The sequence below is a fragment of the Bison bison genome, unplaced genomic scaffold, assembly GCF_000754665.1.
Source record: "Bison bison bison isolate TAMUID 2011002044 unplaced genomic scaffold, Bison_UMD1.0 scf7180017851247, whole genome shotgun sequence".
In the NCBI taxonomy this organism is placed as follows: domain Eukaryota; kingdom Metazoa; phylum Chordata; class Mammalia; order Artiodactyla; family Bovidae; genus Bison; species Bison bison.
The window spans coordinates 10,525-22,043 of NW_011481820.1; the positions used below are offsets into that span (position 1 = coordinate 10,525).

Here is an 11,519-nt window from a genome sequence, read left to right on the forward strand (position 1 = left end):
CCACCCTCTAGAAGGCGGGCCCCCGACATGCACAGTGAGTCCTGCAGGCTCAACCCACATTCTGAGCCCAAGTGCAGAGCAAAAGGCATGCCATCTGGGCACACCGAGGCTCCTGTCATCTGGGCACACCGAGGCTCCTGCCCTGTGACCGGGGATTGGGGCCAGATGACGGCCCGTGTCACCAGCGCTCATGGCCCCACGGGACCCTTCCCTCTAGAGACCGCACGTTCCCATCAGCAGCCCGGCACTGCTTTTGCTTTGCAGATGGACACTCAGCTAGAATGGTGGGTGGAGGGAGGGCATCGGCTAACAGGAAACCAGCCCAGAGCTGGGCAGTCCACAAACTGGGGCTTGAACAAAAAGCAGGACAGCCACACCATCCACCTGCCGTGCCGAGTGGCGCCACCAGCTGCCTCTCACGCATAGCCTCAGGCCCCATGGCTGCACATGGAGGACTGTGCAGGGTGCCAGGTGTGGGAACCTTGAGTGGGGCATCAGCGGTATGGTGGGGCCCCAGCACCCACTTGGCGACTCCCGGAAGTTGCCTCCTCAAGGACCTGCACCCGGCAGAGGGCCGCCACGTTCCCGACCCATGTGGCGGCCCCCACGGGGCGGTGAGCAGCCTGGTCTCCCCTGGAAACCCAGGGAACGACACAGGCCCCACCTCGGCACCTCAGGGTGCAGGTGAGGCATGGACAGCCAGGCACGTGGGGGCTGTTGCCACCTCAGGCCCGCCCCCCAGCACACAGGCCTCCCTGCTCCCACCCACCGGCCAGGGTCCACAGCACCTCAGCCTGCAGTCGTGACCCCAACAGGTTAGGGACACTGCACAGGGAAGAGACGGCTCACCTTCCAGAATATTCTCTAGAAGCCATGCCACACCCTGCAATCACAACCGGGACCCAGCCCTGGGCCGCTGTGGTGACCATGACCCAAATGAATTCAAAGACGGGTGAGGCCAGGAACACACCCTCCAGGGCCACCAGGGACCCTCCTCCCCCTGTGCACACCAGGACTCAGTCGGAGGGCCTTACAAGCCTCCCTTTAACAACATAGTGCTGGGGAGGGAAGCCGCACTCAGTCTAGGCAGGACAAGTTTTCCCTGACAGTCACTGAGAACACAACCCCGTCTTAACTTGTAGATGCAGAACTCAGCCTCCACAGGCCCCCAGGCCCCTAGCAAATACACCCACAGCCATGGCAGCCTCCCCATCACCCATCCAAGCAGCCGAGATCTAGTCCTGCAGACAGAACACCGCCTCTCCTCTGAGGGCATCAGAGATGAACTACCAATAAGAGACACGGCACCCTGAGAGAATTTCAAAAAAAACTTTCCACTTTCATTTGAACTTCTAATTTCCCTTTAATGTGCAGACTTAACCACAGAACTGTCTTTGATTTCTGTAAGAGTTGATCCCGGGAGCCATGCCCTTCTTCCTGACTCGGCAGGCTGGCTGGGTCCAGGCTGAGCCTCCTCTTCCTCAAGGGCACACAGGCTCCGAATCCATCCCCAGGAGGGACGAGGCCGAGGGGTGGGGCTGGGAGGCGCTGGGGGCTGCGACGCCGGGCAGGGCACGGACCTGCAGCTCAGCAACAAAGACAGCGGTGGAGACGAGAAGAGATGCACAGACGGGAGCCTGACGCTCCACCCTTGCTGCTTTAAAACTGTTCTGACAGCAATTCACACAACCTCTGAGAGACAGTCTCCCTGCTCGTCCGCAGTGTCAGTCGGTACATCTGGAACAGAGAACACAGCAGGTAGTGGTGGGGTAGGGGCGCTCCGGGCAGCAGACCACCTTGGGGCCAGGCCCTGACGAGCAGCCCCCAAAGGCCCTGCTCAGCCCTTCCCTGAAGGCACCCAGTTTGACAGACTCAAGCATCAAAGGCACTTTCAGCTAAAATAAAAGCTTGACATAACAAGCACTCGTGTACATGGGGGCCAACTGGAGCCTTCAAGCACAGCTGCTGGGCATCAGGACCGCACTGCGGTGGGGCAGCAACGCTGACGGTGCCTGGACGCCGTGAGCCTGCCAGCCCACCTGGGTGGCACCCACGAAAAATGAAGCCACATGCACACAAAAGACACCCGGTGTTTGCAGCAGCCGCACGTCCACGGACAGGCGTGCTGGGCGAGCCAACAGTGCCCTCCCCACAGGGAGACACACGTTCCACAGGGCCCCCACGGACACGGCAGCAACAAGCGCCTGCCGAAGCGGGGGCCCCACGCCGCAGAGCGCGGCCTCCCAGGAGGCCAGGGCCGACGAGGTGCCCAGGAACTTCGTGGAGCGATGGGGTGTCACGTGCGCCAGTGGGCGGCAGTGGTGGTGACGCAGGTGTGCGCCACTGTGCAGCGCACCAGACGACCAGCCCGGGACCCGCCCATCTCCCTGTGCATAAACTCCACTGCAGTAAACACCACTCAAGCGTGTTCAGTGACGTCACAGGGCTGCACCTGGGCTTGCAGGTTGGGCTCCAGACGCAGCAGGCACCCAATCTGGGCGGTCCTGGTGTGTATGATGCCGGCGCCCACAAAGTTCGCAGGATTAGGGTCGACTTCCTCCAGGAGCGCAGAGCCAAAGCCGATAATCTGGGAAGAAAGGGGAGAAACAGGAGCCCATGGCACCAGTGACGGCAGAGGGGAGCGTCCGCCAAGAGGAGCACACACCAGCCTCCTGAGAGGGCCAGGCCACGCCCCGACCTGGGAACGTCCATCGCCACACCGGTACCTTGGCCTTGGTGACCTCTGTGTCCATCGGGTGCTTGGCCTTGAAGATGCTCTGCACCTCCTGCTGGGGGCTGTGGGGACAGAGCAGCCATCCTGTCAGCGGGCTGCAGCCTGGGCCCCGCCCACCTGCCCACCTACAGACAAGCTGCCACTCACTTGCTCAGCTGCTTCCAGCGCTGGAAGAAATCCTGAGAAGCCATTTCCGTGGGCTGGAGAAACTTGTTGAGTGTGATAGGCAGCTTCACAGACACATTCTGAAAGGTTCCCCCGTACCTGTGAGCGACACAGAGGTCCCCTGGGAGGAGTCCACAAATACGCAGAAAACCCGAGACTCGGCCAGGACCAGATCCTGAGTGCGAGACCCCTGGGGCACAGAAGGGCGGCCCGGGGCCCCAGGAAGACTGTCCATCTCCAGCACACAGTCATCGAGAGCCGAGGACACTGGGAAACACACCCTCAGCCAACGCTGCCATATTGGTCACAATGACCACGGACAGTTGCCACCTCTTCTCGTTCCCCAGCAGTCCAAGTCAGTTTAAATTGCGTGGGTCGTTCCTTTTTTCCATAAAATGACTAAAGAAGAGTGCCTACAGAATGAAACAAAATTCTGCACATCTATTTCCCTAGATATTACACGGTACACTGTCTTCAGGTCTCTACGTAGCTCATGTTTCAGAGCGTGCTTTTCCAAAATTTAACGTTACAAATACCCAACAGGGTAGCCTGGTCACTCACTCTACTGGTCACTGAAAAACAGCAGGAACGAGCACAGCAACAACACAAACATGCTACAAAGACAGGCAGTCTGTGTGTGGGGCGTGTGACACAGAGCACGCACCCAGGGAGGACCCTCACCGGCACTCCTGCGCAGCCGGCCTCCGGGCAGCAGGCCCCCGCCACGGCACTGACAGCTACAGCCACGCACTGTCCTGGCCTGACACCCACCTGAACTGGATGTTGAGGACCGGCGCCTCCATGAAGTCGGACACACACTCAATGTTGACCGCCTGCTGCACCTGTGCGCCCCCATCCACAGTTGGGTCCACGGGCTTGGTCTGCAGGCTCAGATGTGCGGGAGTCAAGGATGCCGAGGGAATGAGGGCAATGCAGCTGAGCCCTGCGGCCATAGGGGCGCCAGGAGGGGCTCAGCAGGACAGAGCACTCATCCTGCCTGCAGACAAAACCTGCATGCTGTCTTTAACGGCTAGCCACAAACACTGAGCATCAACAGTCTACGTTTGAAAGGTGTTTATCTTAAAAATAGATCTTAGGAGGAGAAGGGCACAACAGAAGATGAGATGGTTGGATGGCATCACCAACTCAATGGACATGAGTTTGAACAAGCTCTGGGAGTTGGTGGTGGACAAGGAAGCCTGGCGTGCTCCACTCCACGGGGTCGCAGAGTCAGACACAACTGAACTCACTGAAAAATAGATCTGGTCTGAGGTGAGGAGGTTCCTGCTTCACACAGTTTCTCCAAAGAAGGTGGTGTCCTTGGCGGTCAAGTTCGGCCGCCCACCCCTCACTATCTGGGAGTCCATCCTCCCAGACAGACCCCTACATGGCGAGGCTGACGGACGGGAGGCGCTCGTGCCCAGCCTTGCTGTCCGCCAGGGCTGTCTGCGATTGCAGCGGGTCCCGGTGCCCCAGCCCTGGCTCTGCCTGGGGACTCCTCTAGGGACAAGAGGCTGGAGCGCGCCTGCAGACAGTTCTCAGGGTTATGGACACACAGCCTGAGAGCAGTCAGAGACCCTGAAGCTGCAGGACCAGCCCCGGGAGCGTCTGTCCTCCCAGTCCATCCTCCCACCCACTCTGCCTGTGGCCCGAGGGGCAACAGGACCAAGGATATTGGCCTGGAGGTCGTCCGAACAGATAAGTGTCGGAGTAAAATTCAGGAACTGTGTGGAGGTCTTGTTACCATAAAATATGAACATCCGACCTGGAAGGAAGCAGAGCAGCTTGTTCACAGGGCGCATCACAGCCCCTGAGCTGCAGGGCGAAAGCAGAGCCCCCACCCCACCCCGACTGCACCCCGAGCCCTCGGCCGTAGCGTGGGGAGCCCTGTGCCATCAGAGCAGATGTCACGCAGGCCTCCGTGAACGTCTGCGCCCGTGGAGTCCAGGATGGAACATGACCTCACACCTCCTAGAGCACACGCAGGTGTGCATGGCTCCCCCACGGTGTAAGGAACACCGAGCGCCTGGCTGACCCCACGGCAGCCCAGAGTTAACGCCTAAGCTCCACGCGAAGTTCTGAGTTTCAGTGAGAAGAGTCGGGGTTCCTGCGGGGCAGACACACCGCCTCCTCCCTGCTTACTCCCCACTCACTTCCAGGACAGGCTCCAGGAGGGTACGGGGAGGGGGCTATCCCAACAGTCAGCGTGTGTAATTTTGGGGGGGATATGGGGGGAGCAAAAACAGCTTTTTTAACAAGTGTGGTAAAATATACATACCCTGCAATTTACCATCTAACCATTTCCAGTCGCACAGCTTGGGACACTAGAACATTCCCCTGGCTGTGTTACCTTCCCCACCATCATCCCCAGAAATCTGTTCATCTTCCCAAACAGACACGCCATCCCCACTGGATACTCACTCCCCTCCCCACACGGCCTCAGCCCCCGGCCCCCAGTCTACTTCCTGTGTCTATGGATGAGACCCCTCCAGGGACCTCTTCTGGGGGAAGTCAGACAGCATCTGTCCTTCTGTGCCTGGATTATTTCTCTGAGCATCACGTCCTCAAGGGTCATCCACGCTGCAGCCTGTGTCAGGGTTTCCTTCCCCTGTAAGGCTGAGTAACACCCGTGGTGGGTTTACCCCACATTCGGTGTATGCACTCATCGGGGTGGGCACTGGGGCTGTCTCCGCCTTTTGGCGACTGTGCGTGATGCTGCTGCGAATGTGGGTGTGCAAGTGTATGCTCAGCCCTGCTTTCTTGTCACATCTTTTGGGTAAACACCCAGAAGAGGAAAGGCTAGGTCACGTACACGGTGATCCCACTTTTAATCTTGTAAGAAACCTCCACTGTTTCCGCAACAGCCGCCCCGCTGACAGGCCTACCAACAGCGCGCGGGGCTCCGGTCCCTCCCGGCCGCCGGCGCTGGCTCCGCGCTCACGGCAGCCGCTGCGGGTGTGAACACACCTCAGTGTGGCCTCACCACATCCCCAGGTTGTTAGTGATGCAGGCACCTTGTCTAGCGCTTCCGGACACCTGAATGTCTTCCTCAAAGAAATGTCTATTCAAGACTTTTGCCCATTTTTTCATCTGGTTCTTTCCCTGTTTTTGACTTGGAATCCTTTATATATTCTGGAAACTAGACCCTTAAAAGAGACGTTTTCATTAAAGAAGTAAAACGCATACCTAAATTCTGCCGAAACTCAGACTTCAGTCCGATCTGAAGCAGCTGGTTTTCAAACAACACACCGTTATTTTTACAGACAAACCTGGGGACAAGGAACAGCGTGTGAGTCACTCAAAGTCACCCAGTGAAAATACCAAGGTAAGTTCTGAAAAGGGGTTTAAGGAACACGAAGGCTGGAAACCTTCTCTGGGACAGAACGAGAAAAGCAGGCGACATTCCAATGGGCACTGCTGCAAGCGCCCCCGCAGACAGGAGGTGAGTCGAGCGGGGCCCTCAGTGGCGGGTCAGCCTGCTTTCCGTGACAGTGCTGCTCACCTGCCCGCGGCTCCCCACTGACACAGGCACCCCCACACACCCCCGCACCGCCCGGCCCTCCCCTGCTCCCCTGGCCCCTGGTGCTGGCAAAGCTCCGTGGAAGACAACAAAACCAGAACACCTTCTCACACCACACGCAAAATGAACTTGAAGCAGGTGAAAGACCTGAACGTGAGACCTGAGACCACTGAACTCCTAGGAGAGAACATGGGCAGAGCGCTCTTTCACATACATCACAGGAGGTATTTCCCTGGATCAGCTTGGGGCAAAGGAAACAAATGCAAAAACAAATGGGATCTAATTAAAAGCTTTCACACGGTACAGAATCATCAGCAAAACCCACTGAACGGGAGAAAACATCTGCAAACGGCAGAACCAGCGCAGGGTTAACCTCCAACCATACAGACAGCTCATGCAGCTCAAACCACAGCAACCAAGCCACCCAATTAAAAAAAGGGCAGAGGACCTGAACCGACACTTTTCCAAAGAAGACATACAGATGGCCACAGGCAGGTGAAAAGATGGTCAACATCACTAACCATCAGGGAGATGGGGACCAGAACAATAAGGTGTCACCTCACACAGGTCAGAACAGCCGTCACCACGGACAGAGACACGTGTCAGTGAGCACACGGCGGGGGAGGGCCCGCGCACGCTGCTGGCGGGTGAGAGCTGCTGCAGACGCGGGCACGGCACTGAGTCCTCAGAGAACAACGCTAGGGCTGCCAAGAAAGGGGAAGGGCCAGTCGCAGAGTCGTGCCCAACTCTGTGACCCCATGGGCTGTAGCCCGCCAGGCTCCTCTGTCCATGGGATTCTCCAGGCAAGAACAGTGGAGTGGGCTGCCATTCCCTTCTTCAGGGGGTCTTCCCCACCCAGGACAACCACATGGCTCAGCAATCCCAGTCCAGGGTGAACGCCCGTCCACGTGCCCCACAGTCAGCACGGCACCGTTCACAACAGCAAGATACGGAAGCCACCCAAGGGTCCGTCAGTGGGTGAGTGGATACCGACGTGGGGTGTGTGTGTGTATACACACGTACACACGCACGCACACACATACGTGACACAGTACTACTCAGCCACGGAAAAGAATGAAACTGTCACGTGTGACAACATGGGTGGGCCGGAGGGCATTATGGGAAGAGAAATGAACCAGAGCGACAGAGACTGTGTGTCACCATTCACACGTGGAACTGAAGAACTAAACGAATGTAACCAACAGAAGCAGACTCACAGACAGAGGAGACACCAGCGGTTACCAGAGGGGAGAAGAAAGGGGGAGGGAAGCCGGGGTGGGGGTGGGGAGGTGCAGACAGGGGCGCACAGGAAGCGATCCGGACGCGCCCCGCGCTCGGGTTAGACAGCCGGTGTTCTGGAGTCTACAGAAGCTGTGAGTCACTGACATGACGCTATAAACCAACCAACTACATCTCAATCTAAAAAAAAGTGTTTTCAGCCACAGCCAGACAAGAAGGAGCCCTGCACAGCTGCCCGCCCAGTCACTCCCGCAACATAGGAAGCAGGCGGCGTGCGGTGCGGGCAGAGGGTGGAGGCTGCAGCCCACAGCCGCTACCACAGCCCAGGACCGAGGCCGGGCAGCCGCTCTGCTCTTGGTGGGGGGTGCCCACCTTTCATCCAGACGTAAGATTCAAGAGACAGAGGCACAAAGAGCAAGCCGAGAAGGGACAGGACCCACCAAGCACTGGGGGCAGGGAGGGAGGGAGGCCTCAGGGAACCCAGCGAAGGCAAGCCCATGCAGCACTCCGCCAGCCCACAGCAGGGACACCGATGTGGGACAGCGGTCACACAGGTGACGAGTGGAGAGCGGACAGAGGCGGCGCAGGAAGGGCCTGTAGGGTCTGTTGGCACAGATCCCACGAGACAAAGCAGCGACTATGCAGCTGAAGAGCGCTTCTTAAACACCAGCTGGGCCCCTGGAGGGCAGCCGTGGGCATAACTGGAGGACCAGGAGCACAGTGCAGAGGATGGGGTGAGCTACAGCGAGAGCCCTGGGGCGGCCCGCTCCCTCGCCCACCTGGAGTCCCAGCTTCCTCAGTAACTGGAGACAGGGAGTCCAGGGCACAGGCCCAGCAGGGTGAGGGGCTGCAGGGATGGACGCTGGCTGCCGCCTGCCGCCTGGCTGGGACACACTCAGGAGAGAGGGAGGCCCCCTCGGGACGGGAGGCAGACTACCTGGCAAAGTTGTCCTCGGAGCCGGGAGCCAGGGGCGCAGCCGCGGAGGGCGAGTCTGAGAAGACATCCACGAGCAGCCCGCCAGAAGAGGGCGGGGGGCCTGCGGGGACAGGGGGTGCAGCCCCCAGACCCAGGAGGTCTGCCGATGGAGACGGCGTGGACTGGAAAACAGGGAAAGAGGTCAGTGCAGAAGCTGCTGGGCACGACTTCACGCAGTGCAAGTGCCTGTGCCCTCACCACCCACAGCGCCAAAAAGCAACGTCTGGTTTTAGGAACACAGCTCTGCACGTTACTGTCAAGCATCTGAGAGAGTCTTAAGAGGTGAAATGACTAAGCAGGAACCACATTAGCATGCACCCTCAAATGTCTCTAAGTCCTATTGTGGTACAGAGAAAAAGTAGATAAAAGTTCTGCAGCATGGATCTCTTTTTAACTGCTTTGTTGTTTGGCTTTTTACGTTTTGACACGAGGCAGCAGACAAAGAACAACGTCCTTCCAACGCCCTCTCAGACCACAGGAGACGCAGCGCGCAGCTCATCACAGTCACTCACGCGTCCCCTCGCCCGCTGCACAGGGGTGCACTGCCCCTGCCCGGGCACACAAGTTCCAGAAGCCCACAGGGTTCTTATGATCCTGAGGATCATGTTGAAGCAAGAACCCGGCCTGTGAGAACTCATTTGGACCCTCCTGCGGGCCAGCGTCCACTTACAACTCCCGAGTCCCTCCTGGAGTCACTGCGTGCCTGCAGTGAGCACCACGCTGGTTCTGGAGCACTCATGTTTAAGAGCCACCCCTCCTCTCTCCAGCACGCGGACGCACCCAACCCAGGCAACAGCCCGTCTGCCCTCAGGTTATACTGAGGACTTACACGTGGGGACTATTCGCAGGTGTTCAGTCACTCAGTAGTTACCGACTCTGTAAGACCGCACGGGCTGCAGCATATCAGGCCTCCCTGTCCATCACCAACTCCCAGAGTTTACTCAGACTCATGTCCATTGAGTCAGTGATGCCATCCAACCATCTCATCCTGTCATCCCCTTCTCCTCCTGCCTTCAATCTTTCCCAGCATCAGGGTCTTTTCAAATGAATGAATTCTTCACATCAGGTGGCCAAAAAGTATTAGAGCTTCCATGTCAGCATCAGTCCTTCCAATGAATATTCAGGACTGACTTCCTTTAGGATTGACTGGTTTGATCTCCTTGCAGTCCAAGGGATTCTCAACAGTCTTCTCCAGCATCACAGTTCAAAAGCATCAATTCTTCGAAGCTCAGCCTTCTATCTTTATGGTCCAACTCTCACATCTGTACATGACTACTGGAAGAACCGTAACCTTGACTGTACAGAACTTTGTTGGCAAGCTAACGTCTCTGTTTTTTACTATACTGTCCAGGTTTGTCACAGCTTTTCTTCCAAGGAACAAGTGTCTTAATTTCATGGCTGCAGTCACCATCCGCAGTGATTTGAGAGCCCAAGAAAATAAAATCTGTCTGTGCTTCCACTTTTTCCCCTTCTACTTGCCAAGAAGTGATGGGACCAGAGAATCCCATCGACAGAGGAACTTGACAGGCAATAGTCCAAAGGGTCACAGAGTTGGACACAACTGAAGCAACTCAGCACACACACAGGATGGGACGAGATGGCACCTAGTTTTTGAATGTTGAGCTTTAAGCCAGCATTTTCCACTCTCCTCTTTAACCCTCATCGAGAGGCTCGCTCTTTACTTCCTCTTCACTTTGTGCCATTAGAGTGATATCATCTGCTTATCTGAGGTTGTTGATATTTCTCCAAGCAATCTTGATTCTAGTTTGTGATTCAACCAGCCCAGCATTTCACGTGATGTACTCTGCATAGAAGTTAAATAAGCAAGGTGACAATATACAGCCTTTCCCAATTGGGAACCACTTCGTTGTTCCATGTCCAGTTCTAACTATTGCTTCTTGACCTGTATACAGATTTCTCAGAAGACAGGGAAGGTGGTCTGGTAGTCCCACCTCCTTAAGAGATTTTCCGATTTGTTGTGATCCACACAAAAGCTGTAGTGTAGTCAATGATGCAGCAGCAGATGTTTCTCTGGAATTCCCTTGCTTTCTCCATGATCAAATGTTGGCAATTTCATCTCTGGTTCCTCTGCCTTTTCTAAATCCAGCGTCTATATCTCAAAGTTCTTGGTTCACATTCTGCTGAAACCAAGCTTGAAGGATTTTGAGCACTATCTTGCTAGCATGTGAAATGACAATTGTGAGGCAGTTTGAACATTCTTTGGCATAGAACTTCTTAGGGACTGGAATAAAAACTCACCTTTTCCAGTCCTGTGGCCACTGCTGAATTTTCCAAACTTGCTGGCATGCTGAGTGCGACGCATTAACAGCATCGTCTTTCAGGATTCAAGACAGCTTAGCTGGGATTTCATGCCCTCCACTAGCTTTGTTCACAGAAACGCTTCCTAAAGCCCTCTTGACTTCACACCCCAGGATGTCCAGCTCTAGGTGACATCCTGGATGAAACCACGACCTCAGCACAAGTTACTACTTATCTCCCTTTAACATCTGGAACACTGCACTGCACTTCTTAGACAGCTACATGTGTAGGCAGATGATCTCACGTATGGATTCCACATGAAGACAAGGAAGTGTCACAGAACACACGTGTGCAGAGAGGCCGTGGGTCTGGGAGGCCTGAGGACTCACGGGCGGCAGCTCGCGAAGGCCCAGCCACAGTAGGAAGCGGGCTGGTGGGCAGGGTGGCGTCAGATGCAGAACAGGCCAGGCTGGAATCCCCAAGAGAAGGGAGGGCCCAGAGGACCGGTGGGGAAGGATCAGCAGAAGCTTCGGTGCGGCTGGGGAGTCTGGGGGACAAGTCACAGGCATCCCCGCCCACCAGCCAGGTTGCTGTGGTTGCTGGGAGCCTGCCCACCAGCTCAGGGG

At 56.6% G+C, this 11,519-nt stretch overlaps 1 protein-coding gene across 1 annotated transcript; it reads right to left on the minus strand.

The window, feature by feature from the left end:
- Nucleotides 1-1,341: 1,341 nt before the first annotated feature.
- On the minus strand, nucleotides 1,342-9,568 carry LOC104996176 (AP-2 complex subunit alpha-2-like). The gene is made up of 8 exons (XM_010850315.1): nucleotides 8,596-9,568; nucleotides 6,086-6,168; nucleotides 4,575-4,664; nucleotides 3,671-3,794; nucleotides 2,882-2,998; nucleotides 2,727-2,796; nucleotides 2,453-2,587; nucleotides 1,342-1,737 (listed from the first exon to the last, which is right to left on the minus strand). The coding sequence occupies exons 3-8, from the start codon at nucleotides 4,657-4,659 to the stop codon at nucleotides 1,660-1,662; spliced, it is 609 nt and encodes a 202-aa protein (XP_010848617.1). The 5' UTR covers nucleotides 4,660-4,664; nucleotides 6,086-6,168; nucleotides 8,596-9,568; the 3' UTR covers nucleotides 1,342-1,659.
- Nucleotides 9,569-11,519: the final 1,951 nt, after the last annotated feature.

Excerpts from the sequence above, each read along its gene's own strand:
- LOC104996176 (XM_010850315.1), bottom strand. The coding sequence starts at position 4,659 with ATGTTCATATTTTATGGTAACAAGACCTCCACACAGTTCCTGAATTTT. Across the intron at positions 3,795-4,574 it reads TTCGGACGACCTCCAGGCCA|ATCTGAGCCTGCAGACCAAG; the intron begins ATATCCTTGGTC and ends TGACTCCCGCAC. Across the intron at positions 2,797-2,881 it reads CGCTGGAAGCAGCTGAGCAA|CCCCCAGCAGGAGGTGCAGA; the intron begins GTGAGTGGCAGC and ends CTGTCCCCACAG.